The 27,685-nt window shown below is 42.4% G+C and overlaps 3 protein-coding genes across 3 annotated transcripts; 2 read left to right on the forward strand and 1 right to left on the reverse strand.

Moving 5' to 3' along the window:
* Positions 1–179: 179 nt before the first annotated feature.
* Positions 180–1,183, reverse strand: LOC6627094 (isochorismatase domain-containing protein 1). Its single transcript, XM_002048773.4, has 4 exons — positions 1,054–1,183; positions 855–985; positions 577–786; positions 180–516 (listed from the first exon to the last, which is right to left on the reverse strand). Exons 2-4 carry the CDS (start codon positions 975–977, stop codon positions 244–246), a joined length of 606 nt encoding a protein of 201 aa, XP_002048809.1. The 5' UTR covers positions 978–985; positions 1,054–1,183; the 3' UTR covers positions 180–243.
* Positions 1,184–19,809: 18,626 nt separating this feature from the next.
* Positions 19,810–21,574, forward strand: LOC6627093 (carboxypeptidase N subunit 2). Its single transcript, XM_002048772.4, has one exon. The coding sequence runs from the start codon at positions 20,015–20,017 to the stop codon at positions 21,458–21,460; it is 1,446 nt and encodes a 481-aa protein (XP_002048808.2). The 5' UTR covers positions 19,810–20,014; the 3' UTR covers positions 21,461–21,574.
* Positions 21,575–22,281: 707 nt separating this feature from the next.
* LOC6627092 (venom allergen-1) lies at positions 22,282–23,428 on the forward strand. The gene is made up of 3 exons (XM_002048771.4): positions 22,282–22,460; positions 22,519–22,916; positions 22,974–23,428. The coding sequence occupies exons 1-3, from the start codon at positions 22,305–22,307 to the stop codon at positions 23,344–23,346; spliced, it is 927 nt and encodes a 308-aa protein (XP_002048807.1). The 5' UTR covers positions 22,282–22,304; the 3' UTR covers positions 23,347–23,428.
* The last annotated feature ends 4,257 nt before the right edge of the window (positions 23,429–27,685 follow it).

The raw sequence follows: 27,685 nt of genomic DNA on the forward strand, positions 1-27,685 counted from the left end.
GCAGGAGCCGGAAGGGTTGGCCCTTGTTAATGTTAAATTTGAATGCGACGCGTCCATTGTTCGCGGCGAATGGACGCACGTTACGGAAGCGACAACTTAATGGGATTCCAAAAGCCCTCGACGGAGTCTAGAGCTTATGCTGTTCCTGCCTCTGGCCCAGCTTAATGAAGACTCATACCTTGCTTATCATATCCTTTTACTTTAAATGCAAAGTGCCAAACATGTAAATAACAAAAGCTTGGTCTACAGCTTGGAGGCGCTGCGTGCCAGCTCCATGTCCACCGAGGGCGGATTCACCAGCTTGCGCACCACATCGAATTTGGGATTGTTTTTGTCGCGCACCAGATCGAAGATGACGCTCTCGCTGGTGGTTATCACGCAGCCCGCCTGGCGCAAGCGTTCCAGCGCCAAATCGCGATCCTGCTTGAGGCGAGAGCAGCAACAATCGGCAACAATATAGACATTAATGTCCAGTTCACGCAGATCAATCGCCGTCTGCTCGACACAAATGTGCGACTGCAAAAGATAAGATGGAGATTTAGTAAGGAATGATAAGCATTTTCTGGCCTCACGCACCTCCAGTCCATAGAGCACCACGTCCTGTGGCTTCTCGCCGAAGAGGTCCTTAATGACACTCTTCACCTGGGGCGTCATCATGCTAAATAGGGTTTTGCCCGTAACAGCCTTGGCATGCGACACATCCAGCTCGGCCACAGTCTTGCCCAGCTTCTCGGGATAATGCTCGGTCACAATTAGCGGCACCTCCAGCGCCTTGCCCGCCTTTGTCTGCAAAGAGAACCGGGTTTAATCTAATTTCTCTTAAGATAAGCTAGTCAGCTACAAAGTTCACTTACCAGCTTGTCCACATTTTTGACCATATTGTCGAAGAGCGGCATGCTGGGTCGGAATTTTTCTTGTATATCGCAGAGCAGGAACAGCGTCTTCTTGGGGTTCAGGTGGCAGCGTCTGAAGGCCATTTTGGTGGCTATTGTTAATTAGAAGATATCGAAATAAGTGCTAATTAGCTATATTAATCGAACTATATCTATTTACTCTGCTTTTCGTCTTATCAGTCGTCAATTAAATCAACTTTAGCTGCTGAGCACAAAGTTCTGCGATAGTCCAATTGGCATAAACAGCTGTTGCGCTTGCGAAACGGTTAAGAAATATCGATAATGCAGTTGTCAGAGCGTTGCCACTTTCGTCACTGCAGATCGCTATCGATGACTGCCACACGAAACGGTTATAAATATGTCCGCCACCCGCAAACTTTATCGATTAACCGTTACTTTTCAAATTTGTTCTCAGCCATTTTTTTCAGTTTAAATGGATCAAAAAGCACTTAAGCAACAGTCGTTAATTAAAAGCAGCCCAGCTGATTTATGGCAAGGGCAGCTCATGTCCAAAAGGTAAACAGCCAATAGGCATAGGTCGCACATTTATCAACAGGCGCCACTAATCGCAAATCCCAGGCAACTAGGCTCTCGGGGCCGAAAACCCCACATGGCAATTAAACAAAATTGTATGGACCCAGACAAAAAGCGGCGCACACAGGCAGCAGATTTATATTCATAAGTCGGCAAACAGCTGAGGGCAAGAATTCCGGGTGGGCGGCATTTATAATTGAATTCCTTAATACGAGGGACAGCGAGGGGAGCAGGGCCCGCCTCACCTTTGATGCCGCTCAAGCATTAACGTAATGAAGCCACAGTCAATTTCAATAACGCAATCAAATGCGTTCAATTTCAAAAACCACAAAACCCACCAACCAAATGCCCATTGACCATTGCCACACGCATTGCCCAGATCCGAGCTGGAGTGGAGTTTATTATTATTTTTTTTTTTTTTTTTTTTTTTTGATAACTTTGGCATGCCTGACACGTAGTTTTCTATGGCATGGCCCGTCCTGGACACGCCAACGCCTTGATAATGCGAATGGCAATGGGCATGCCCCCGTGCCGCACCCCCTCCCCCTCCCCCCCTAACCACTCGCTTGCATATTTCAACGATTTGCGCTACCTTTTGCCCCTTTTTTCGGCGCAGCCAAATCGTTAACCATCTAGGAGCACAGCTCATCGCAGTCCTGGCTGCTGCGTACATATTTTATGAGCCTCCAAAGTTGCGAGCGCTGCAATTTCCAAAAAAAGTTGAGGGGGGGGGGGGGGGTGGATGGGGAAAGTACTGAGTGTACCACTCAAAAACGTGTAAACGAAGCTTTTGGAAAAGTTTCCGACCGACTTGGACATGCAGAATTGACTTTCCTGCTGCGTGGGCACAATACCCTGCAAATTGGGTACAGTGTGACCTCATACAGGCGAACTAATGTGTATATTATTTCAACATACTCGACAAAAGTTATCGATAACAAATGACATATTTAAAGCAAGCAATCGATGAAATGCGTTCGTCATAGCCAAGTCAACCTGTGGCTAGATTTTTCTATAATATTCAATCTGCTAAAGCTAGAGATGATACTCGACACAAGTTATCGATAACAAAGGAAATATTTAACCCTTATTTCAAGCAATCGATAAAATTTGTGTTTGATAAGTTTCTCACATTTAAGTGCGTTCGTCATAGCAAAGTTAACCTGTGGCTACGCACAGCCAATGAGATATCTAGATAGATGTGTGTGTGTGTGTGTGTGTGCTATCTATATTCATGGCGCTACGCGCTAGTCGCAGCCATTTTGGGTTTTCAATTTCAACGCCATTTTCGCTTGAATGCGCCGAAAGTAATTTGCATTTTTTATTTGGTTTTATTGTGCCCAAAAGCACGAGGCGACAGCCGCTTGGCAATTTCAACAGCTCATCGTTGCCGGCTGGCCAGGTGATGGCATCGACAGGTGATAATGCCAATAATAAGTTGACTCAATTGCCACAACAAATTGCGAGAAAAGCAAAAAGAAAGGGTTAGCTGACGGAGGGGTGAGCGGGAAGGGGGCTTGGTTGGGTGAAATTCATTTGCTGCACAAATTTGAAAATTTTTGGAAAAAACAATTTTCTTATTTTTTATTTGTTTCGAATTGTCTGCAAGTCGCACAAACACACACACACACACAGACATGTTGTATCTGCCTGTGTGTGTGTGCGTATTTTTATGTGATTTCTTCTGTCGGGAACTTTTCGTAATGGAAATGGCAATGGAAATGGGAGGGCGATTTTGTGCAAAAAAAAAAAAAAAATGTTATGCCATTTATTTACAGTATTCGAGTGCTCGAGTGTGCGTGTGTGTGCGTGTGCTGCAATTTATTCAATGAAATGTAAATGCGACTCAATTGTAGTTTATTTTGTAGTAATTCTTGATTGCACAATAAGCAAAAGTCATTTAATTTCGATTACGTATTCCCCATTTCCCATTTTCCTATTTTCAATTTGCATATTGCTCGGGGCATCCCTCGGCAGCAACAACAACTATTTCTAATACTTCTGCAATATGTGACTTTGGCATATGTCTGGCTTCTGTGGCAAAGCCAGACTCGAGCTCAACATGGAAACACACTTTGCTGCTGATAGATAGACACGCAAAAGTTTTGTTTTGACACAAAATATATATATATTATATATATACATCTTTATTCATATGAATATTTATATATACATGTACATTAGTTGTCAACCCCTTCGTATTGACATAAAGTTTTCCCCTTGCTTTTTCTCAACGATTTTCATCAAATTGGCAACGAACTGATATGCCAAACTACGCACGTTGTTGGGGCCATACTCCACCCCTAACCCGCCCCTACCTCACGCATACTCACTTCTACCTCACCCCTACCCGACGCGCTACCCTGTATGAAGACATGCTGGCATTTGTGTAGGCAACTTCTCTATAGCTAATGCTTGTCACGTTTGCTTCAACGTTTGACAAGGCAAATTCGACATACGAAAATGGAGCTAAAAACAACAAAAGGGAAGAAAACAAAAGCGCATTGTGCTTGTGCGTGTGCCATACCCAATGGATACCCTGTATTTAATGTCAGCTTCATTAATCAAGCTTAGCTAGGCGAAATTCTCGGCTTGGCCATATGCTGCTAACTCTTGGTGATCTATAGAGTTTGCCTTTGTTAAAATAGCGCATTATGTGCTTTGTAAATCTGTCAGGATTTGGGCCAAGTTTGGAGTCAACTATTTGTAGCACATTAGTTGTCCAGCACAAAAGTAGGCAGCAAAAAGTACGTACGCATAAATCAACTCATGCGCAGCACAAAAGTATGCAATTATTTTAACAGATCAATACCGCTCACTGTATTATTAAGTAGCCCAAAAATATGCAGCGTAAAATGTGCGCTTTGCTTTTATTGGCAGCACAAAAGTATGCAACGAAATATTATGACTGTAACAGCAATGTATGGGAAATTCATCAAAATTCCTAGGGCACAAAAGAATGTGAAATAATGGGAAATTTCTAACCAAATTACTTTAAACAAGTGGGGAATTTGTTAATGTAAACATAAAATCGTTTGTAGACTGTATTCGAAAATGATATATAACCTGGCAATTATTGCAGCTGCACAAATGGTCTCACATTCATACAACAACACTTGTAAGCGGCTTAGGGCCAGGGTATTTTCGAAATAATAAAAACAAAAATCCACCCATTGAGAGAAGAAACTAAGAGGAAAAAAAACGAGCAAATGATTTTCACAGGTGAATTGGAAAGCGCGTAATGTTGTAATGTTTGACTTGCCAGCGGGCACGTGCTCCAGTCCCAGACACAGTGTGCCCCCTTCAACCATGCCCTGGCTCCAACCGGCTGCCCACCCGCATCGCCCCTAGCTCAGGGCTCACATGTCGCTGCGAGTCAAGTCAAGCAACGCAGGTGAGACGGGGCGGACAGGGTTATGGGGTGGGGGGCAAATGTCGCTGTCGACACTGACGCACGTGGCGTATGCGTAACGCGACGCGCCACTTTTGCAAATTGGATGAAAATCTTTGGCTTTTCAGCGGCGCCGTCAAAAGGATACGATTTGCGTGGATGCATTCGCCTGTAAATTGACATGTTTTGATGCTGACGGCCATGCCCCCTCTCATTCCTTTAAACTTGCCTCAAAGTGCGAGCTTGGCTGCAATTTTTGGATTTCGCAGTTTGTCGCAGTTTTGTCAGTTGTAGCTGACATACAAAGTTGCCCAGAACTCATTCGTCATCCTACACAAAAATAAAAGGACTTGCAACATAAAACCAAGGGACGCACGGCATCTCGAGTGGCAGCTGGGGAGCGCGACGCCCACACACACACACACACACTCGAGTTGTGTGCGGTCCAGCTTTTTAGTCTTTTATTCCTTTGTGTAACTTTTGGATTATGTTGTAAACTTTTCAGTTGTTGCGTAGCTCACATAAGAAATAAAACAAATTCAAGTTTCAAGTTGCCAAAATTTATAAGCCCAAATGCTTATGAGGCTGCGGAGGGAGGGGGGTGGCTGGAGTTTTCTTCGCCTTCGGGTTTACCTTAAATAAACTGCCTGCCATATGCCACAAAAGAGCTAGGAAATATGTTATACTCGCTCGACAGGTCGTCGTCCGAATCGGAGTCGTCGTCGTAACTCTTCGCAACAGCTGCTTGTCCTTTTTTTTTTTCTTTTTTTTTTGTATGGCCACAAAGAGCAACAGACACGTTTAAACCTGGGCTAAAATTTAAGGCGCTTCCAACTGCCAACTGGCAAATTGGGAGTTTCAGATTGCAGTTCAAGCGAGCTGAGTAAATGATACACTGCGAGAAACACAAAGGCAACTCAGGGTTAATCAAAGACAACTGAAAGGCAACTATGGAAACTCAGCGAAATGCGAGCAGAGAAAATACAGATGCATGCCTATGCTGCTTATAAAACCTCGTTCCCAACAATCACACACTTAATTTCCATATAAATAATATAGTATGCGACACTTTGCACGCATATTTTTGCGCAGTGCAGCTGCTTGTGCCCTCGCCTCCCCTTTGTGACGCATCTCATTGAGGTTCATTGAACCAAACGCTGAGCGCATTTCCGTGTTTGTATTTGACTCTGAGGCTGCTTAGCACTGGCAAATAAACTTTTGAGCTCTTCTTGTTGTTGTTGTTGTTGTTGCTGTTGACATGGCGCTGCGCTAGTGCACTTTGAGTGGCCACCCAGAGACTGAGGCGTGGGTCTGGGCGCCCAGTCTAAATGTGTGTGCACATAATTATCCTTTGAATGTGCTCAGGCATGCAGCCGTGAGTTTCTGTGTGTGTGCGTGTGTGTGTGTGAGCAGCAGACACTGTCACCTAGACAGGGCGCTAGCTGAGCATGGAGGCGTGGCAGTGCAGCAGCAGTTCTGTGCTGTGCTCAACAATTGGGCGACGTCTAAGTTTTGTTTGCGTCGTCTTTAAGCAAAAAGCAGCACAAAAAACAGCTTCTGCTGTTCTTAAAGGCCGATCCATGTCTTAATTAATGTGGCATAATTAAAAAAAGAAAAGTAAACCAAAACAGGCTAAAAAAAAACAAACAAAAATACACAAAAAGCATAGCAAAGGCTAAGGGAAACTTTGCTAAACAGCAAAGAAAAACAAGAACAGCGCAAAAAAAGGCGGCCAAAAATTGCTCACATTTAATTTTTGGTCAAAAGAAGAAGAAAATCTGTTGTGTAGCTGCGCGGCAAAGGCCTCAAACAGGCGGCCCCAAAGGCCCAGGACCAAAGGCCACAAAAGTGCCAAATGCAAAGGCAAACAATGCCAACTGCTTCTGCTTAGCGGGAGGGGGGGAGGGGGGGGGGGGCGGAGGGGCGTGCGGCTTGTCGGGAAGGGGAGTCGTTTGTGTCTCAAGGAGGGTCGCCTTGAGGCGTAGGCGTTGCTCGTGTTATTCCAAGTTGACATTGCGCCACCTACGCGACGCGCCGTGCCGTGCCGTGCCGCCCACATGGTCGCCCGGCCCCGCCCACAAATTGGCGCCAACTTTTAATTATTCCATCATATTCATAAACTTTTTGTTGCGCCACGGGCGGGGCAGACGGGCGGGTAGGGGGCGCGCGAGGGGACTGGCGTACAGGCACTCATTATGTGCGTCACACACTCGCAGGATAGAGGCGGCAGGCGGTGTGGGCGTGGCTGAACTAAACGACAAGCTGCTTATTGTTGTGCTACACGCTGTTGTTTTTGTTCTTGTTGTTCTTGCTTGTGTTGTGTATACCCTGTAGATGAGACGAGGCGCCAGAAATGAGCCTCTTCGTATAACAGCCAGTAGAGGAAGATTGTATAACAGCGAATAGAGAAAAAGATTGTATAACAGATAGTAGAGGAAGATTGTATAACAGATAGTAGAGAAAGATTGTATAACAGATAGTAGAGGAAGATAGCTGCGATTAAGGACTTGTTATGCCAGTCTGATTTACAGGATATACACAAGACTGTAATTAACAACTTATCATACCAATCTGACTTACAGGGTATCTACAACACAGGACATTTTGTAACAAAAAGAAAAGAAATCAACTGACATACTTCTGCTTAAAGCTAGAGCCTTGGTTTATGCTGCACTTATTTGAAATAAATCGAATGAGCAGCAACTTATTCAGCTGCATTATCAGATTACAGAGTATTAAAGAGTCGTGTACTTTTAACTGTAGCCCAATCACAATTGTTCCCAATGTTATTGTTGTTGTTGTTGTTGCCGCTGCCTTTGTTTTTGGTGTAATGCCAACAATGGCGTCTTCGGGACGCCGCCATTGCCTTGGGTGGGAGAGGGGAGGGTGCCAAAGAAGGCGTTACTCCATAAAAATGAACAACAGCCTTTTTATTGTCGAACAATGAACAAGCACTGCTCAAGTTTTTGGCCTTTCTTTGGCTTTGCTTTGTTGTTGTTGTTGTTGTTGTTGTTGTTGTTGTTGTCATCGACAACAGCATTTAATGAGGCTGTCGCCTCATTGTGCTCAATTGTGCCTGGGCAGCCCTAAGAATTTCTAATATTGAGAACTAGAACTTGGCATCTAGGGGGGTTGAAGTATATTCCATGGCAAACATGAGTTGGCATTTTGCTGTGGGCGAAGGAGGAGCTTCTTTAAGTTTATAAACGAATGCATATTTAATAGCCGAGCAGGACACAAAGGCACTTGGAAACTGGAGAACAGTTGGAAATTATGTTCAAATTTGTCACATCATTTTGTTCACGCAAAGAAAGGCAAAATGCAAAGTGTCATTGTGAATGCATGACGTGGCCAGATTAATGTGTCATTGTGAATGCAGCTGCTGCCGGCTGACCAGATGCTTGAAAAAATACCAAATTGTTATCGATTGCTCGATAAGTGTTTAAAAAAGACTTGCCATTTGGCAGGCAAACTCTAACTGTTATACTTCCAGGCAGGCCGTATAACAAGATCTTAACATACCATTCAATTGACGCAGCTTGGAACCAATTTGAGCTGCCAATTAAGCCAACTGGCTGTGAATGACAAAAAGTTGTCGCCGTTGACAACTGTGAACCGAACTAAAGTCTGCAGCTGAACTAATGAAATGCCATTCGCGTTACGCACCACAGCGTCATGCACAAAGGGGCACGCGGGCAAGGCAGCGCAGAGCAGGGCTCAAAAGCCTGAACGATGCTCAACGCTGACACTTAAAGCCGACAAGTTAAGCGCGTCGCGAAGCTGGCAGCAGGAAAACGGGTAACGGGTAACGGGTAACGGGAAACGGGAAAGCCGGATCGCGATGCGGGTCGACTGGATGTGGGCTCTAGGCTGGACGTGCATTTTGTGTGAGTGGCAAACGTTTTGTCGTTAGCCCGCAGCAGCAGCAGCAGCAGCAGCTGCTGTTATACGTAATATTGAATCGGTGCAGGGACAGCAGGGAGGGGGTGGGTGGGGGGGAGCCGTACATGGGATGTGGACTCGCCTGAATGTGCATAGTTAGTGATAAACTGCTTTGGCACGGAAATGGCCCTGGAAATAGAAATGATGTCGAGTGTGTGCTCGTGTGCATAAAAAGGCCAATTAGACGACAGATACAGCTGCAGATGCAGTTGCAGTTGCACAAGGCAGAGACAACTGCAGCCGCAGGCCTGGAGGGCTGTCTAAAGTGTGGGCGTGGCAGTTAAATGACATAAATGGGACAGTGAAACACGAGTTGAAGGCAGCTTCAAAGCTAACATTTGATAGTTTCTGTAAGAACTAGAGCTAAACTATTTGTTTGGCATGCGTTTCACTGGCTGTACAGGGTACCAGCCAGTCGTGCACACTCTGCGCCCAGCTAATTCAGCCGTAGGCATGTCTATTTGCTGGCATAATTTTTTCGCTTCCGCCTGAAATGTATGCTTGCAAGCAACTTTAAATTAACTTTGCTCGCAGGGAAATGAAATAAGTTGCAAGCTCGTATATTTGTAGAGGTTTGTCAGCCAAACACACACACGCGCACACACACTCGCACACACACTCACATTGCCATAGATAGCTGCGCTTCGCATAATCAAGAAGTTTTAAATGCATCATAAAAAACTTTTGCCCTGTGCAATTTGCGAACTTGTTTTTAGGCTTCTCTCGTCTACATTTATGATGTATGTATGTGCCACGATTTATGCGCACAACATTCCCCCGAGCACACACATTTATGTGTTAGTGTGTGTGTGTGTGCGTGTGTGTGTGTGTGAGCTGTCAGGTGCCAAGGCAAACAAACTAACAAATAGCAAAAAATACACTTGAAGCCCGCAACAAAGCAAGATTCACGCATATCTGTCGACTACAATAAAAATGCGAACCGAAAATAAAGTAAGCACTTGAAAGCGAGACGTAGATGCAAAGTAGTCGACTGGAAGATACCCTCAGAGAAAAATGGCGGCCTAATATCACGACATGATTCTATACCAAAAAATTCGTCATGTTTTTAGCGCGTATCCAGTTAAAAAACTCTTGAGTTAAGTATAATTCATACTTAATTTCATTTAATCTCTAAAAGGTCTTAGAACAAGTATAAATATTCTTGAATCGAGTAATAAAAAAAGGCAGGGAACTCAGCTTAAAGAGAGTAAAATTTGTTGACAAAAAATATTTCTAGTTCGTTTTCAAAATTTTCATGAAAAATGCTCAAACTTAAATCTCTCTATTGTATTTCAGCGCAGCAGCTGTTAGCTTATCATAGCCTTAACTGGCTTAGGCCTAGGGTACTGGGAAGCGTAAAAATATTTATAGCCACCTAAACGGCTCGGCCGACTTTCCAATAAACCAACTGCATGCATAAATCTGCCAGGAATCAAGCCTAAGAGTTTCACCTGTTTCTGGCTGTCGCCGTTGGAGCCCACAAAAGTTGCCTAATGTGTGTTTCTTTCCCTCTGCTACTTGTATTATTTGATTTTTTTTTGTCTTGTTGTTGTCGTCTGTGTCCTTGGTCCTTGAACTTGTGCTCCTGTGCTGCTCAAGTGCTTGGGATAGTCGCGTGTGTGCATTAAACGTAATACATAATACATTATGCGACAAGAGACACAAATCTCTGTTTCGCTTAGCTCTGCTTGGAAAATAAAGAAACGAATTTCTGGTACATAAATTATCAGTAAGTCGACGGTTCCGATGTTATTTTTATTGACAGTTTCGGGCTTTACGAGCAGCGCATAGATCAACCGTCCCGTCGATGTCAAAGTTCGGTTCTGTTTCGTTTTAATGTGGCCTATTGATAAGATTTGTTGCTGCAAATTAACTGCAGCTTCTCGGTGCACATAAAATTTCAATTATGCCAAATTGCAGTGAGAGCGAGAGAGAGAGAGAGCGAGAGGGCGACGAAGCATGCCCTGCCTTTGGCCATAAATACAATTAATTCTCGAGTGCATTCCCTTGGCGTTGACATTTAAATTAAATTTTCGAAAATCACTGCACGTATTTTATGCTTAATATTCATTGGGCACGACAGTGCTAGTTGCAATGATATCAACTGTATATGTTATAAAAACATGCCAGTAAAAAAATCACCAGCTTTTAAAGAGACTTCCCATTTGAAAATGTAAGCTTTAATGTGCTTTCAAAATTGTTTCGACAGCTACAATTTCTAGCCAACTTGAAGCTTTTAATGAGCTTTTGTGTATGCACTAAAGCTGTAAGTTGTGCTGTGCTTTTGAGTATTGCTAACTGTTTAAATAAGTGATAAAGCTTTATTGTGCTTTCAAAGCTCATAGCTCGCAATGTTTTTGCTTTTAAGCACAAAGCTTTGGTAGTTGCTGTGTATATTGTAAAAGCCCTTGACTTACTATAAAAAGCACCTTGCTTGTTTCTTTGTTTCTTGCTTTTCTTCTTATTTCGCTTTTGTCTTCAGCTAGTGTCATTGATAGCATAACAATTCGTATTGATGGCACAGACAACAAGTTTTGTCTACTGCTCTACGCGTGTGTGTGTGTGTGGCATACTGTCGAGTGAGCTTAGCGTTGTCAATTACACACATTCGCCTCTTACGGCGCCACTTGGCCTGTGTCTGAGGCTAAGACCCTGTGGTTGAAGTGATTCCCAGTGGCAGCTGCATCGTTTGCTCTTACACTTTGATGGGCAACCGTCAGAATTTGAGCACATAATTCAATTAGACTGCACTTATCAGTCGAACCTCGCTCTGCCCCTTTCTCTCTCTCCTTCTGTGGATGTCAACTGGAATGCACACTCCAAGCGGCACTCGGCGCATTGTTTCGCATTTAAAATATATGCTCCAGCACGTTGCCCCGGCCAAGTGGCAGGATGTGGGGCAGCAGGAGGAGAGCAGGTCGGATGCTGCCCGTGGCAATTGACCCACTTCATGCTGGCGTCTGACAGCTTCAATTGTTTGGCGTTGGCGCCACTTTCACTCACCTAATTAAGCGCCTGAAACCGGCGTGCCCCCGACAGAGACTGTAGGAGTCTTACAGTAAATAAATGAGAAATTAATTCATTTTCAGCAGCTACACCAACCGGTAGCCGCCTGCCCCCAGTCGAAAGTAAAAGACGAGCTGAGCCAACGGCATGCAAACTAAAAGATACAGGCTGCAATGATGTCATTTGAGCCAAGACCAAGTTAACTTTGCTCGAACTCGGCCCACTCGTTAGCGGTAATTTAATTCCTTGGCATAAGTGCAACTGATGCATGCCTCAAGCATTCAATTTAATTGCCCAAGAAAACTTTGCTCGGAAATACGATCAGCTTTGCTTGCCTATGCAATTAACCCAATCGGTTGGCCTTCATATTTGCAGCTATAATTCAGGTCAATTTTAATTACAGATTTGCAGACTTTATTTAACTTTGAATTGAGTGGAATTAAGCAGCAAATGCGTGCTTTGCGCAATCTAAAATATAATTTCCTTTTATTTTGCAGAGCAATTGCAATGGACAGAGCTGCCACCTAGTCGTTGTACCTTACTAACAGAGCTGCCATCTGGTCGTAAAATTGGCAATTCAGCGCACTTATCGATAATTTGTTAAAGCATAGATTCCTAAAATAATAAAGCTGATATGTCTTTAAAATTTGTTTTGACATTCTTATATTACAAGGATAATTGGGAAATTCTCTAGACTCATGAGCTGCCTTTTAGCCGTTGTACCTTACTTCTAACAGAGCTGCCAACTGGTCGTAAAATTGGCAATTAAGAGGACTTACTGATAATTGTTTCAAGCATAAATTTTTAGCTATTCTTTAAAGAATAGAGCTGTCATGCTTATAAAGAATTGTTTGGACAAGGGATAATTGAGAAATTCTATAGACTCGGGAGTGTTAGAGCAAGGTTAACAGATATTTAAGTGCAATTAATGAAAGACCCATAAAACGTAAACTGTATTATTAACTTACCCATTTCGTGTCGCACATAATCTGTTGATTAGCCAAGCAATCTCTTGACCAGAGAACTTTTAGATTAGTTATAAGTAATGTGCTTTACTTTTGATGCACGTTGAGTTATTTATGCGTTTAGCTACGCGATGCTAGTGCCGCGTTTTACGATCCAATCAAGTGTGCACATAAAAATAAACGCTGTCCCAGCGAAAAATAAAACAAGTAAGAAAATGTAACCAAACTGAAAGTGGCGGAAAAATGGAGAAAACTGGGGAAAACTCTTCAATCGTAACTACAAACACACATTTCGGGCAACACATAAAAATGAGCCAAAAGCAGCGCAATAAAATTTAGCAAAAAAAAAAAAAAAATAACTACAATAAAATAAAGAACAAGCGCAGAGCACAACATAAACCAGATGAGTGTCACTCGTGCCCGGCGCCCAGCCAGTGCCTTCTCCCCCCCAGGACCCTACTCGCCCCGATCCTGTCCAGCTTTCGACCATTGTCGCTGGCTAATGGTCATCGTCAGCGTCAGCGGCTGTCGTTGCGGCCGAGGCGCCGGCCATGCCGCAAGCCACGACAACCCACTCAAAAGGGTGTGAAAGCTTTGACTAAAACACGAGCCATACATGCACACACACCAACACACCCAGGCACACACACAAGCGTAGTCATAAGCGTCTTATTAGATTTTCCTGTATGTTTTGCCTGCTGAGCGTAAGTGCAAGCGAGTACTTGTAACACACACACACAAGAATACGCCCGCCTACGCCTTAACAACTTCATTAGACAGCCGCCCACACACGCACACACACATGCACAGATTGGCAGGCAGTTGTTTGGGCCACGCTAATCTGTTGGTGGCGTTTTGGCAGCTGCTAAACTCAACTGTGAAGTACATTAATTTCAAGCTTAGCAAAGGCCAAAGGCAATAAATCTTCCATGCCATGCAGGACATGCGCAATGACTGCACACACACACAGCTGGTCTAGGAGTTGGACTAATGTATGCAATGTGAGCTTTGAACCGTAGAGCGACATTTATGGCCAGCTGAACTGGACTAATTGTGGCTCAATCAAAAATCGAACAGCATTCAGCATGCAACAGCAGCAAAATTAATTAGTGCAACAGCAGAAGAAGCAGAAGCAGCAGTAGCAGCAGTACAAGAAAAAATAACAAGCCAAGCTCGCAGTTGCCGCATGGCAATACATTTCATGCAGCAAGGCCAAAAAAAAAAAACACACACACACACAAAAACAAGCTACAGAATAGTCCAAACAAATCAAATTACAGCTCGAAGCAGCAGCAGCAGCAACAGCAACAGCAACAGTTGCAGCAACAACAAATGAAACCAGAAATGAAATGCATTCCCAACTTTTTGGCCAGTTGGCAGCTAGTGAGAGTTTTGTGTCCACAGCAGAAAAACAACAAGCTGGCAGCGGCGTGGGAGAGGAGTTTTTTTTGGAGGGGGGGCGGTTTGACGTTTGCAAATGAAACTGAATTCTCATTTCTGAGCCAAACGTGAAGGCATCCTATGGCCACGCAAGGCAGGCGGGCAGCGGGCCTGTGCAGGCACATCGGGACAAATGTTGTTGTTAAGCAAATTGCCTTTCATGTGCGAAATTGCAATAAGCAACAGGCAGGCATTTAAGCTGAATGATTGACTGTGTGATGTCCTGTAAATGCGAGAATTATTATTTAAGCGTCGCTTGGGCTGCAGTCAGCGGGTTCTTAGCTCAACCTGAGCTCTATTTAAACATAAAAGCTTAGCACACAGATACCCTCTCTGCATGCACACATAGGGTATCAAAATGCAGCTTGCTCTAGGCACTTGACAGCATTTGTTGTGCTTGTTGTCTTGAGAACATGTTTTAAAATATTTTATAACAAAGTCCATTTTATAGTCTGTTGCACTCTTAACCTGCCTTTAACTTAATTTAAATATCTGCAGGGTATTGAAAAGTTGTATGCTCTAAACACTTTACAGCCTTATATTGAGGGCAATTCAATTCGTAAACTGTTGTTTGTCTCACTTGCAAGTCATTAATAAACTATTAGTTTAATGCATACGCTTATCTATTTGATGGCTCTTTAAAACGATTTTAATAAAGGACCACACTGCGAATACTTAATTTCATGGCATATTACTTATACGCACAGTTGCCAGCAGGTGTTGGCATTTAGTTCAGCAGCCAAGAGCACAGCAGTAAATTTTTGAGAGCCAAAACTATTTGACACTTAATGAAGACGGCGAAACACACTCCCACACACACACACACCCACACACGCACACACACTTTGTGGAAGGTGTATTTTGAGTTGGTAAATCTTATGCTTGTAGTCAAAAACATTTGTGATTGGTTAAGTTGTGTATGTGGGAAAGATTGAGAGGGAGAGAAAGAGAAAGATATAGAGTGGGGAAGAGCGAGAGGGAGAGAATCTGCAAGTATTTGCATTCAACTAACACCGCAAAGCCGTCAAAGGTTTGCAAATTTCATTTCGCTTCCAGCACAGCCAACGCACTTTGAGAGCTTTTTAGAAATAGAAATAGATAGATATATATATAAATATATATACACATAGTATACAAATATATGGTTTTGTATTCTTGAATAACTGTTGCCAAATGCCAGCAAGAACAAACAGCTTAGAATGAGTTGCAAAAGCGTTGCAAAAACCGAAAAATTGCACTCAAAACGGTTCATTAGGAAGATAAACGAGCATATCCTTGGCAGACACACACACACACACATATATTACAAATGAACTAGTTCGTTCTAGAACCAACAGACAATACTTAACAAAGACTTGCACTTTGATACTTCTGTTCTTTCACTCACCTCCTCTCACTCTTTCTCTTCCGCCCTCTCTCTTTTAAGTTCTGCACTTTGCAGTTCATAAGCTTGTTTTTCAATTTATTAAGACTTAATCTTTTAATAACTTTTGCCAATTTAATGTTTATATCAATGATAGCCACAAAATGTCTGCCTTTAGATACGTTATCTAAGTTATTCATTAAGCCAACTTTACGGCAACTGCGTGTGGGTGTGTGGTTCCTTTTTGGCTTTTATCATTTTGATCAAATGAAAGTATTAAATTGTTCACCTGCTTGTTGTGTGCTCGCCTCACGCAGCTTAATGCGCAGACACACCCACCCACACACACACTCCCCCACTTGAGCTTAGGTTTGGCCTATTGTTTAGTCAGGGCATTAGACATGCTACATGCTATACAGAAGTACGCAACGAGGTCGTTTTGTGGCACGTTCAGCCATTAGACGAAATCATTTTCTTTAAATTTGACATTTAATTGAGCGCAGTAAATAAACGTGCAGCTAACGACAACAAAGCGAAGTTTATATACCCTAACATATGAATTTATCTGGATAGAAATGTTAATATGACAATTCATTGGATCTTAGATAAAAGCTTTCATTCGATTATCGTAGATTAAATGAGAACGTAAATTCTTCAATGGGCTGAAGCCAGCTCTTCGTCAGGATCTTAAATATATACACCTACCTATTTAATTGTTTATATCCGACAGAGAGAACAATATATATACTAGCTCTACTCAAAGATCTCTTAAAATGAGGTTTAAGCCGCTCGGATGGTAAGTTAATTAATTAATTATTTTCGACCTATGTCTATATAGGATATTTGAGGGTACCGATTTCACATGAATTTTGACTAAAAATAATGTTCCCAGATTAAGATGCAGAATTGATCAGGAGACCAAAGCACGAACAGAGAGCCAAGCCTCGTACAAATCGGATGATTTTTGGAAGAGTTATGGATATTGGGAAAATTTGTCTATGTCTATATAGGATAATAGCTGGTATCCCCCGACCTTGCCCGTGGCACGTATACAAATGTCTTAAAGGTCTTCGAAAATGAGTTTGTAACCGAGAAATGAGTTTGAGCTCGAAACGTCACCCACGAAATCTTTGGTCCCCATCTAAACTAAGGTAACTAAACATATTTAGATATATTTTTCTACACATATATATATTAACAATTTTTGACAAAAAGCACAAACCCTACTCTGTGTGTGTGTGTTGTGCCTGCTTTGATTGCGCAGCGAGCTCATTTGGAATTCTTTAAAAGGAATATTCACAGATGCGCTTACGGTGCCCAACTAACCGGGGCCTTAAATGAGGGCGAAATAGTAGAAGAGCAAGAGAGGAAGAGAGATGTGCTGCAAAATGTCATCGGGCATAACAGAAACGTTTTCAAAGCCAATTAGCTAATGTGCTGCACCTTTGTGTCTGTCTGACTGTCTGCCTCCCTTTCACTCGCTTTGTTGCATACTTTCAGGTACTAAAAAAAATAACGTATACGCAAAGTCATGCAGCTGCACAGCGTGTGCATAATGCAGGCATTTATGCCACTTGCAGCTGCTATTGCAGCGTGTGCGGCAAGTGGCACACAGCCACTTCCGGTAAGCGGATGCGGTTGCAGGCAGACAGCCACGCCCCCCGGCCCACAGTCACGCCCATGCAATGCATTATTGTTATTTGCATTTTAATGCGCTGTTATTAGACAAAATGCATGACAAGTGATTCAATTAGCACAGCTCGAACGCAGCAATTGATGTAGCCGCGTGTATGTGTGTATCTCTTTGCGCATTACACAACACTGGGCTGCTGGACTGTCCATTGACATTCAGATGGGCATTAAAGTCAATTGCAGGATAACGGAATGCGCCTTTTAATGATTTTCCCATTTCGATTTCCATTAGCATTTCCTGCATGCAACCGGTTGTGGCATGGATTTGCATGCCACTCGCTGCTGCACATGCATTTAAGCCTGTGGACACAACGGTCTTTTGCTGCATGCCACGTGCATAAATTTAATATTACAATTTTCATAAATATTCAGCAGGTGCTGGTGCACAACTTGTGTGTGTGTGTGTGTGTGTGTGTGTATGTACTTTGACTGTTGCACGTTTAGCGCGAATTTTATTTTGCAATTTTTTGCCGGCTGACCACAAAAACAAAGCCGGAAATTGATGGATTTCACGTGCGTGCCAAATTTATTGCATTCTCTTAAAAATGTAACCTGAATTTGGCCTATTAATTAACAATTCCATTAGATCCCCGGGCACTGAGTCGCCAAAATTGCGTTTAATTAAATTGTGCATAATTATCGTTAAGTATATGCAAACACACACACACACACACACGCATACACGTAATCAGCTTTTCAATGTAATTAATGAGTTTTTAGTTGAAAATAAATTTGCCTGTAATAATGTATCGAGGGCGCGTGGACAGCGGACGGGGGTTGCCTGCGAGGCTGAAACGTGTGCCTGGCATATTCTAAAATTTTAGAAATACAACAACATGTTTTCACATGCACACACACACAACACACACACAGTACACACACACACGCGCGCGCATTTGGCAGCTGGCAACAGAGCTCATTAAATGCTTTACATGTGCTCATTTTAGCTCTGCGCCCCGGCTACCATCCCCCCAACCAGCCCTCCTATCTTTTCTTAACACAATTTTCCGCCCACCTATTCCCCCTCCTCACTCTCCGCTTCACATGTAATTTAATGCTATGCCTTCGCACAAAAGTCAAGAGCGGCAAACAGTTTTCCATGAAAGTCTTTAATTTATTTACATTTTGCGTGTGTGTGTGCGTGTGTGTGCTGCGCGCCTCATCAATTTACCATTGACAGTACTCGCATAATGTATGCAGAGGCAACAATAATTTAAATAAAGCTTGACTTTTATAGAACAGCGGCATTGCCTCAAAGGAAAATGTCCAGCTGCAAGTGTTTCACAAAATACATTAATCAAAATATTTCTTGCGTTAATTAAGTAAAATGTAGCTGCTTTTTTGACACATTTTAATAGCGCTACGCCCAAAAAGCTATTAAATTACATTTGACAATCAAAAGTCGACCAGAAAATTTATAAGACAGAAAAGTTCATTTCTGAAATTTGTGATATTTTCAAAATTAAAAATAAATGCCTCTGTTTAAGACTTTTAGTAACTGGCCTCTTATATGAACTACTCAATATTTGCTTCATACAGGGTATATATTTTCAGCCCGAGGCATTGAAAAGTCAATTTCCTTCAGTAGCCGCTGTAATTAGTATTTAAGTTGATTTCGCGCTCATTTAACGCTCCACAGAAACGCACAAATCCCTGCGGATAAGATCGAAACAACGTCAAGTCAGCGTGTAAATCGCTGTCAGGGATTAGTCCCAACTTTTGAGGGTGGTATTTGAAAAAAAAAAGAAAGAAAAGTATTAACTTCTTCGGGCCGCAAGCAAACAATTTTCATCAATATTCAATGTGGTTCAATGTGTGTCAGCGGCTGCCACATGAAATACCTTTTGTGTTTGCCCATGTCCAGAGCTTACGCTTTGGCATAGGCCATGATTAATGAACTAGATAAATGATATGAGACCAAAACAAAAGCACTGATAGAAAAAAGAGAGAAAGAGAGCGAGTGAGAGAGAAATAAAGCTCAACGCCTTATCTTATTGAACATTTGAATGCACACCTGAACGAAACAAAAGTCATGGACTTACGATACGAATGAGTGCGCCGAGTGGAGTGAGTTTGAAATGAACCTAAGCATATGTCGCGCAACTGTCCAACTGAATTAGGGCTAACGCTCAGAAATTGTGAGCGAAAGAGCGCTGGGAAATTGTGAGCGAAATAGCGCTGGGAAATTCGAGACCAAGATGTCAGCATTGAAAATAAACAGAAAATCGAGGATTAATAACAAAAATAATAATAGTAATAATAATAATGATAATAATAATAATAATGATAATAATAATGATAATGATAATGCTAATGCGAATGCTAGTCCTAATGATAATGATAATGATGATAATGATGATAATAATAATAATAATAATAATAATAATAATAATAATAATAATAATAATAATAATAATAATAATGTTAATAATAATAATAATAATAATACTTATAATCACGAACGTGAACCGAACCGGTTCGTACTGGAAATTCCCATTGGTTTTTGCTATTAACCAAACCCGAAGTGAACTAAAGAACTAGTTCGCCCAAATATTTTCCGAAACTTTTCAGCTTTGCCTTATTAATCGTTCGAGCACAGTTTGTGCTTGTTTCTCATTGTGCCTCAGCAATTGCTCACTCATTCCAAAACCCTCAAGCTTTTTATTTCCAGCGATAAGATAAACCCCTATCAGCCATATCGAGTCGCAGTGTCGCAGCAAAAGAATTCAATAGCGAATCGTTGGCTGTTGTTCAGTGTGGTAGCCGAAACGAAACAAATCGAAACTCCATGACAAAGACGTGCAGAATGACGACGAGAGCTGCGTCAAGATTGAACTTTGCCCTCAGCCCAAAACTCCAGCTGTTGCTGCTTCTGCTGCTGTTGGGTTCATCCAGGCCGGAGCGTATCGATGCCAACGATGAGGAGGTGGATCGTTTTTGTTATCCCGCCGCACATCGCAACACGCGTCTCTCCTGCGAGTGCAGCAATGTGAGTGCCGCGCCTTGGGGCATGCGTGCCCTGCACATTGATTGCAGCTACAAAGACTACAAGACGGAGGATCTTACCGAATTGCTGCCTCTGTATATCGACACCTTGGATCTGTCCTGGAACAAACTGAATCGTGCGCCCAGCTTTAATAGCGACAGCCTGCGTCTGCTCAATCTGATGCACAACAACATAAGCGCCATTGCGTCGAGCAACTTTGAGCGTGTGTCCAGCCTGCGGGAACTGTATCTGGGCTGGAACAGCATACAACAGCTGGAGGCGCAATCGTTTGCCGGGCTGCCGCACCTGCAGGTGCTCAACCTGGCGCACAACAATCTGCACTCGCTGCCCGACCAGATCTTTGCGCCGCTGCTGGTGCTGAGCACTTTGGAGCTGTCCTGGAACCGGCAGCTGAACCAGACCAACGGCCAGGAGCTGTACAAGAGCTATGGTATTAATCCGAAGCTGGATACACTGCATCTGGATGCGTGCAATCTGAGCGAACTGAAACTGCCGCTTGATGCTCCATTGCGTGAACTCTCGCTGCGACGCAATCTCTTCCAGCGTGTGCCCGGCCAGCTGCCCGCGGCGCTGCAGCGCCTCGACATTAGTGAGAATCTGTTGGAGAAGCTGCTGCCGCAGGATGCGGCCAATCTAACCCAGCTGCGTCAGCTCTATGTGGAGGATATGCCCCTGCTGCAGGGCATCGCGGCACACGCGTTCGCCCCGCTGCGCCAGGTGGAGGAGATGAGCTTCCAGAATAGCCGCCGGCTGAGCTGGCTAGATGGCGATGTCTTCGTAATGGAGAATGGCTATTCGGTGCTGCCGCCGTTGCGCATCTTAAGTTTTCGTGGCACTTTGCTGCGCAATTTTAATGTCACTTTGTCACCGGTTTTTAGGAAACTTACCCAGTTGGATCTCAATGGTGTGCCGCTTTACTGCGACTGCCAGCTAGCCTGGCTCAAGGAACTGGCCATACAGACGAACGGACGTTGCCTGCGCCCGGCCCGAGTGCGCGGTATGCTCGTCTCTTCGGTGCGTGACGATGAGTTTAGCTGCGAAAGATGGCCCCGATGGGCCTACGGATTGATCATCTTGGGCCTAATTGGAGTCTGTGCCGCGGGCGTTTATCTAATTGTGATGGGCCTGCGACCGCATCGTGGCGTCACAATGCGACGCAAAGTGGGCGCCGGCAGTCCCTATGCCCGTGTCACCATCGAACCCAATCGCCAGGAGAACCTGCACTAAGAACCTTTGTCTTGTGCGACTAGACAAGGCCCAATACTTAAGTCTGTGTTAATTTTTTCTATATTTATATATATATATGTATATTAAACTAAAGGATTGCTAATGCATATTTTATGAGACCAGGTGCTTATTCATTGATTCAAATTGACTCGTTGTTTACTCATAAATATTTGCTGCGTGGGCTGCTTTAAAAGTTTTGCAAAACTCTGGCATTCGTTAACATTAGCTTAATATGTACAGTAACAGAGTTTCAGCTGCGCGCTGTTAATAACTTTGAGAGGCTTGAGGTCTTGTTATTGTTAACATTAGCTTAATATGTACAGTAACAGAGCTTCAGCTGCGCGCTGTTAATAACATCGAGAGACTTTAGTTAACATTTGTTAGTACTTCGGACAATTCAAGTGCACGCTTTCTAGTCATTAAAGGGAACTTTTTACCAGCACGCAGAACTTTAGGAACCCACCATTAGCAGAGATTGGAAGTTAGCTTATCTATTCCAAAGAGTTATCTACGCCGTCGCTGAGTGTGGCTATTTGATAATGGTTCACAATTATTTGATTTTCTGTTCACAACGTAAACAATATGGCAAATGTTCAACATTATTGAACTCTCTCAAAGAGGCAACTGAACTGAATCTAAAATAAACTGTTGCATGATATTAGATCCAATAGCAATGCAAATATTTCATTCCTCTAAGCTATCTGCTTATATAATACTTGGAAATTGTCGAGCTATGTCTAAAATGCTTAACAAATGGATTTGGCTGTCATAACGTCTGCAAAACATTTTGTTATTTATAAATAATTTTACCCTTCTAAGCTTTGGTCTAATTAAATGTTTTGCGATGCAGCGGCACAATCTGTTGTTGGTTTCTGCTGTGATCCTCGGCCTGGCCAGGATAACCGCAATGCCAAATTCTTGCTTGACAACAAGTGAGAAACTTGAAGCGCCCGACTATTGTCAAGAACATCAGCCGCATTTCGCCTGCGAGAGCGAGGAAGTGAGTAAAATGGGTCTCTATTTTATCGGATAAGAGATAAGTTTCATTTAATGTTCAGGAGTGGAGCGAAAAATGCGGCAAGCCGCGTAAATTTATTGAGATGACGCCGGCATTGATTAAGCGCATCGTGAGGCAACATAATGTCTATCGCAACATGGTGGCAAAGGGCAATATGGCAAGGCTTCCGGCTGCGGCACGCATGATGCTAGTCGCCTGGGATCCGATTCTGGCTGATTTGGCCAAGCTGGCCGTGATGCGCTGCACAATAGATCCCATTGGGATGAGTTTGTCAACGACACAGGCCTCCAGGCCAGGCTACAATGCGGTCTTCAGCAAATATCCAAAGCATCAGCAGCAAGACGTACTCAAAATACTTAACTCACATTTAAAGGCCTGGTATGATCAGTACTATTATGTAAACTTGGAGAGCCTATTGACGGGCAAATCGGCCGGCGGGTGAGTAGAAAACGGATTCATTTCAAATCTAACAAATATATAGAATTTCAATTTCAGTCAGGATATTTCACACTTTCTGCAACTTATGACGGGTACAAACACTCGTGTGGGCTGTGCCATGGCCAGCTTCCATGAGGGCCTCTGGAAACACCAATTGATGATCTGCCTTTATGGTTGCAATAAGCAGAAGGATCAATTTGCTTACCGCATCGGAAAAACGCCTGGCGATTCGTGCGCTTGCGGCACCGACAGGCAATACAAGAATCTTTGCCGGCCCGACAACGACAATGCAGACTGCGGTTTTAAAAAAGAAGATGACGATGATATAACCGGGCCAATAACGACAACAACAACAACAACCAAAAAGCCTAAACAAAATTGCAAACCGGGTACCATGCAAGCTGTCCTTGATTGGTTATGGGGGTTTTAGGCAAAGTTTCGCTCAAATGTAAATACAAATAATGTGCATTATAAAAAAACGATGATAAATGTGGAAATTTAAACATTTTGAAGTATCTCAGAATATAAATAAATTACTTGATCCTAACATAGCTAAGTTAAAGGGTTGCAAAAATAGATCGACTGATCAAACGATAAAATTGCCAGAACTAGTTAACAACCATAACATATGCATTTAGCTGTTGATAAATAGTGAAACAAAATGCTTGAGAAGTGTTTTTAATGATAAAGCTCCAATAAAAACACAAAAATTGTGTGCATTTGATCGGAATAAGTCAGATTTTATGCATAGCTTATGCAGGGTGTGCTGGTGTGCGACGAGACATGTAACCAATTGTTAATGAACCACATTTGCTTGTGTTTATGAGAATCGCATAGAAAGGCAATATTAAATTGAACGATTCTAAACATTTGTTCAGCTTAATATTGCTTTTCTTTGCGATTCTCATAAATTCAAGCAAGAGATTCGCGTTTTTGTTGGACTACCAATCAATCAGGGCACAGATAATTTATAGATTTTTTATATGCTCTTTGTCGCTGAAGTGTTATATCGATCGCTTATAATTGCGAAACTGACGTCCAGCATTAATAATTGACGCACTCATTATTGTCATCGAAATTTATTTATGCGCATTCCCCGGTGCTCGACCAGCTCGTAAATCTTTTCAGCTGGCCCCCCGAACTACTCTCTCATATTTTCGCTGCCGCCACGCGCACCTCTTGCATGTCCTTCTCATTCTGGCCAGTTCGCACATTTATGGCCAAGAGTATTAAAAACTTTATTATTATTAATATTGCGTTTCATTCGCACACAATTGACTGAACTCTGGCCCAATAAATTGTATTTTGTTTGCACTTGTGAGTGCCATTTATTGAATGCGATTCTTGAATTTCAATTGAATTTCATATGCTTGCAACCAAATATTTGTTAATCTGTGCAACAATTACGATTTCAATTACAATTGCAACATGTTTGCAACCAAAAATATTAATAAATTCAGTTGTATTGTGTAATTCAATAAAGAGAATTTTGCTTAAATCCAAATGAAACTCTAGAGTTGAAATTTCTTTGCTCGCTTTACCCAAATACATAAGTTAAGTGCGATTCGTTCTTGAATCAAAAATTTAATATCAAGCAGTTATTTTAGTTCTTAAATCGAGTATCTTTACATCTCAAATCTTTCCCACTATTAGCCTGCTCGGCGCCGGGTTACTCAGTTATTTAATTATGGCTAAGGCGCATTAAAATTCTTAAATTTAATTAAAATTCGAGCAGAGCTTAAAGACAACAACTTGTTTAGACTGCTTAAGGACTTAACCATGAGCAAATTTAGAAAACTCTGCCATTTCAATTGATGACTAGCTATACGAGCTGAGTTGAACACATTGTCGGGCAAACAATTGACATTTAAAATGTCAAATTTGATGCGTTTTTAAACCCAAACACAATTCAAACTGAGCGCAAACTTCAACGACAGTTTTTACGACGCTGCGACTGAGTGTGTGACGAATGTGTGTGTGTACGTTAGTGTGAGTATGTGTGAGTGTGTGTGTAGCTCAAGCAGCCCTGGTTGTTTACTCCGAAATGGGCACAACTTGCAATCAGAGCGCACAGTTGAACAGAATGGCATAAGCGAGTGTTAAATATTAAAGTGTAATACATTTTACAGGGTATAAGCAAACGATATAGAACAATTTATATTTATATATAAATATATATAGATAGTTAACACACACTAGTCCATTCCTTCGAAATACCTTCTTAGTTTTCTGAAAAATATTCACATGTAGTGGCATACATAAGTATGTTTGTCATATGGCATATATATGGCACCCACTTACCCGTACTACATGGCATAAGCAAATGATATAGATCAATTTTTATATATATATAGACAATTATACTACGCATCCCTTCTAAATTCCATCAGACTTCTTTAAGCTGCTTTACTGAAACGAGTATTTTGCATTGCATGACATACATATGACATATGGCATACATATATGGCACCCACTTATCCATACTACCCAGCCCCCATCTCTATGCCCCACTTTCTTCTGTGGCCTCTCTGTCTTTAGTACGCGCTCACGAGACATGCGCCGTGGGCGGCTGTGCTAGTGCCCTAGTGCCACGAGTTGCATGCACCGAAACGAGACGCGACTCCGAAAAATGAAATGAAGCAAGTGCCACGAATATTGCTGGCAGCAGCTGAGGCAGCATCATTCAGATTCATAATTTGCCACAATCAGTTGAAGGCAGCACGCCAAAGGCAGCGCACGCTTACGCTTACGTCACGCTTAACGCCTCTAACGGTATTTTGGTTTACGTTCTCAAGTGCTTACGTTTCGCGGTTGTCCGAGTGTGTGCTTTGGTTGTGCGTGCTTATTGTGTGTGCGTGTGTGTTTGCCAGTCAAACAAGTTAGCCTCAAAGTGAGCGCGGTTAGCTTTAGGCCAGGTTAATTGTGCGCACCTCCCCCTATTCCCCTGTCCATTGTCAACACAGGCACAATTAGACATTTAAATGGCCCCAACAATTGCAAGCTGTAAAGCCGCTTAGCTTTCCATTTTGGTTGTTTATCAATAAATTATTATGGCCTAATGCCAATTGACAGCTGAAGCTGCGTAAATAATATATTGTAAAAATCATTTTGACCAAAAGAGAACAAAAATAATCAAATGCACTCAAGCTCTCAATTTCTTATCATCGAAGCACACAATTCCCTGGCGTCCGTTGTTGGTTTCCCATTTGGGGAACTCGCAGCAGGCCCTGTCAATTTATCAGCAGGTTCTTAAAATCTTAGAATCAGGCGCATTGTTGGAACATGGCGAAGATTCGTGAATGTGCTTTAAGTTATAAAAATATTTATAGACTGGTGAATTGAAGAACTAATGTTTCAAATATCATTCCGAGTTATAAGTAGTTATTCTTTTCTTTTTTCTTTCCCCAAGTTCCTGAATGGAATATATTACGCATAATTTTCTCATGTATTATATAATATATATTTCAAATGACTTGCTCGAAAAGCTTGAATAATTGTCGGGCTTCCATTCATACAGGAGCCCATGATTCTAGCTAGACATTTCCCTAGTCTCCATATCTTGCTCAAAAATCAAAATTACTTCGATTTACAAAATAAAAGACGGAACCCTGCCGGCTATTCCGATATCTTAAGTGCCTGAGATGAAGTTACATCAAATATTATATTATACGATAGTTTTTTTTATAACTAAATGCTTTTGATGTACTCCTGGGCATTGAAGGTTTTCTTCTGATAAAAATCAAAGCTAGAAGAGCTTTATATTCTTCGAATATTTACCAACTATTAAGAGTTATATAAATATAATCAGATTATGCTCAGAGCGGTCTAAATATGTTTGATACCTTATATTGAATATTTTTTTCAAACCTTCCGATAATCTCGGCCCGTATTCAAGTGCAGCAAAACTGACTTTGATTTTGCTCTATGCGGCTTCTCTTGCTTATTTCTTATTTCTTTTCCATTGCTCATATACAGGTTATTTAATATACAAAGACTTTTTTTTATATTTGGAACAACTTGATAGTCATCGTATTGTGTTTTCTTTGGCATTATGTTGAACGCATTTCGCGTTTTAATATTATCCCCCATTTTGCATTTATCAAATATTCAACGTTTATACGCATTCGTGAGTCCTGTGCTGCCAAATCTCTGCGTGCGCCACAAGCTCTTCTTCTTGCTGGCGCGTCCTTGTCCGCAGGTCCTTGGCGACTGGCGGGCGGCTTTGATGTTGAGCTTAGCCCCAATGCAAAGACCGTGTGTATATATATTGAAAATGTGGCCAGGCTGATACAATATACACACACACACACACACACAGACAGAGGCATAAACATTCAGCTGGCTGACTGCCTGATTATCTGTGCCAAAAAAAACCAAAAATAAAAAAATACACATACAACAGCAGCACGATTGGCGCTAAGGAGCCTACAAAAACAATATAAACTAAAGTCAATTCGGGCACTGGGAGCAGCAACGCAGCCAGATCCGATTCCATCTCCGGGACACAGAGTCAAAGTCATGTTTATATAATGGTGCACAGAGCAACTATTAACTGGGCTACCGAGCTGTGCGTGGGGCTGCCTGTTCCGGGTCTCTGTTTGTTATTTATTGTAATGCCAAAACAGCCATAACACTTCTCCGTGCCACCATCATCCACCCTTCGTGCTTTCGAGCAACCACAGCGGCCATTAGATTTAATAAAGCAGCGACTGGTAAGAGTCAGACGATATCAGTTAGACGCCCAGTTACGGGCATAATTATCTGACTGT

The sequence above is a fragment of the Drosophila virilis genome, chromosome 5 (genome assembly GCF_030788295.1).
Source record: "Drosophila virilis strain 15010-1051.87 chromosome 5, Dvir_AGI_RSII-ME, whole genome shotgun sequence".
NCBI classification, from domain to species: domain Eukaryota; kingdom Metazoa; phylum Arthropoda; class Insecta; order Diptera; family Drosophilidae; genus Drosophila; species Drosophila virilis.

Bases quoted from the DNA above. Each gene is read 5' to 3' on its own strand.
- LOC6627093 (XM_002048772.4), top strand. From the start codon at position 20,015: ATGACAAAGACGTGCAGAATGACGACGAGAGCTGCGTCAAGATTGAAC.
- LOC6627092 (XM_002048771.4), top strand. From the start codon at position 22,305: ATGCAGCGGCACAATCTGTTGTTGGTTTCTGCTGTGATCCTCGGCCTG. The intron at 22,461-22,518 runs GTGAGTAAAATG...TTTAATGTTCAG, and splicing joins TCGCCTGCGAGAGCGAGGAA to GAGTGGAGCGAAAAATGCGG. The intron at 22,917-22,973 runs GTGAGTAGAAAA...TTTCAATTTCAG, and splicing joins ACGGGCAAATCGGCCGGCGG to TCAGGATATTTCACACTTTC.
- LOC6627094 (XM_002048773.4), bottom strand. From the start codon at position 977: ATGGCCTTCAGACGCTGCCACCTGAACCCCAAGAAGACGCTGTTCCTG. The intron at 787-854 runs GTAAGTGAACTT...TTCTCTTTGCAG, and splicing joins TCAAAAATGTGGACAAGCTG to ACAAAGGCGGGCAAGGCGCT. The intron at 517-576 runs GTGCGTGAGGCC...TATCTTTTGCAG, and splicing joins TGGTGCTCTATGGACTGGAG to TCGCACATTTGTGTCGAGCA.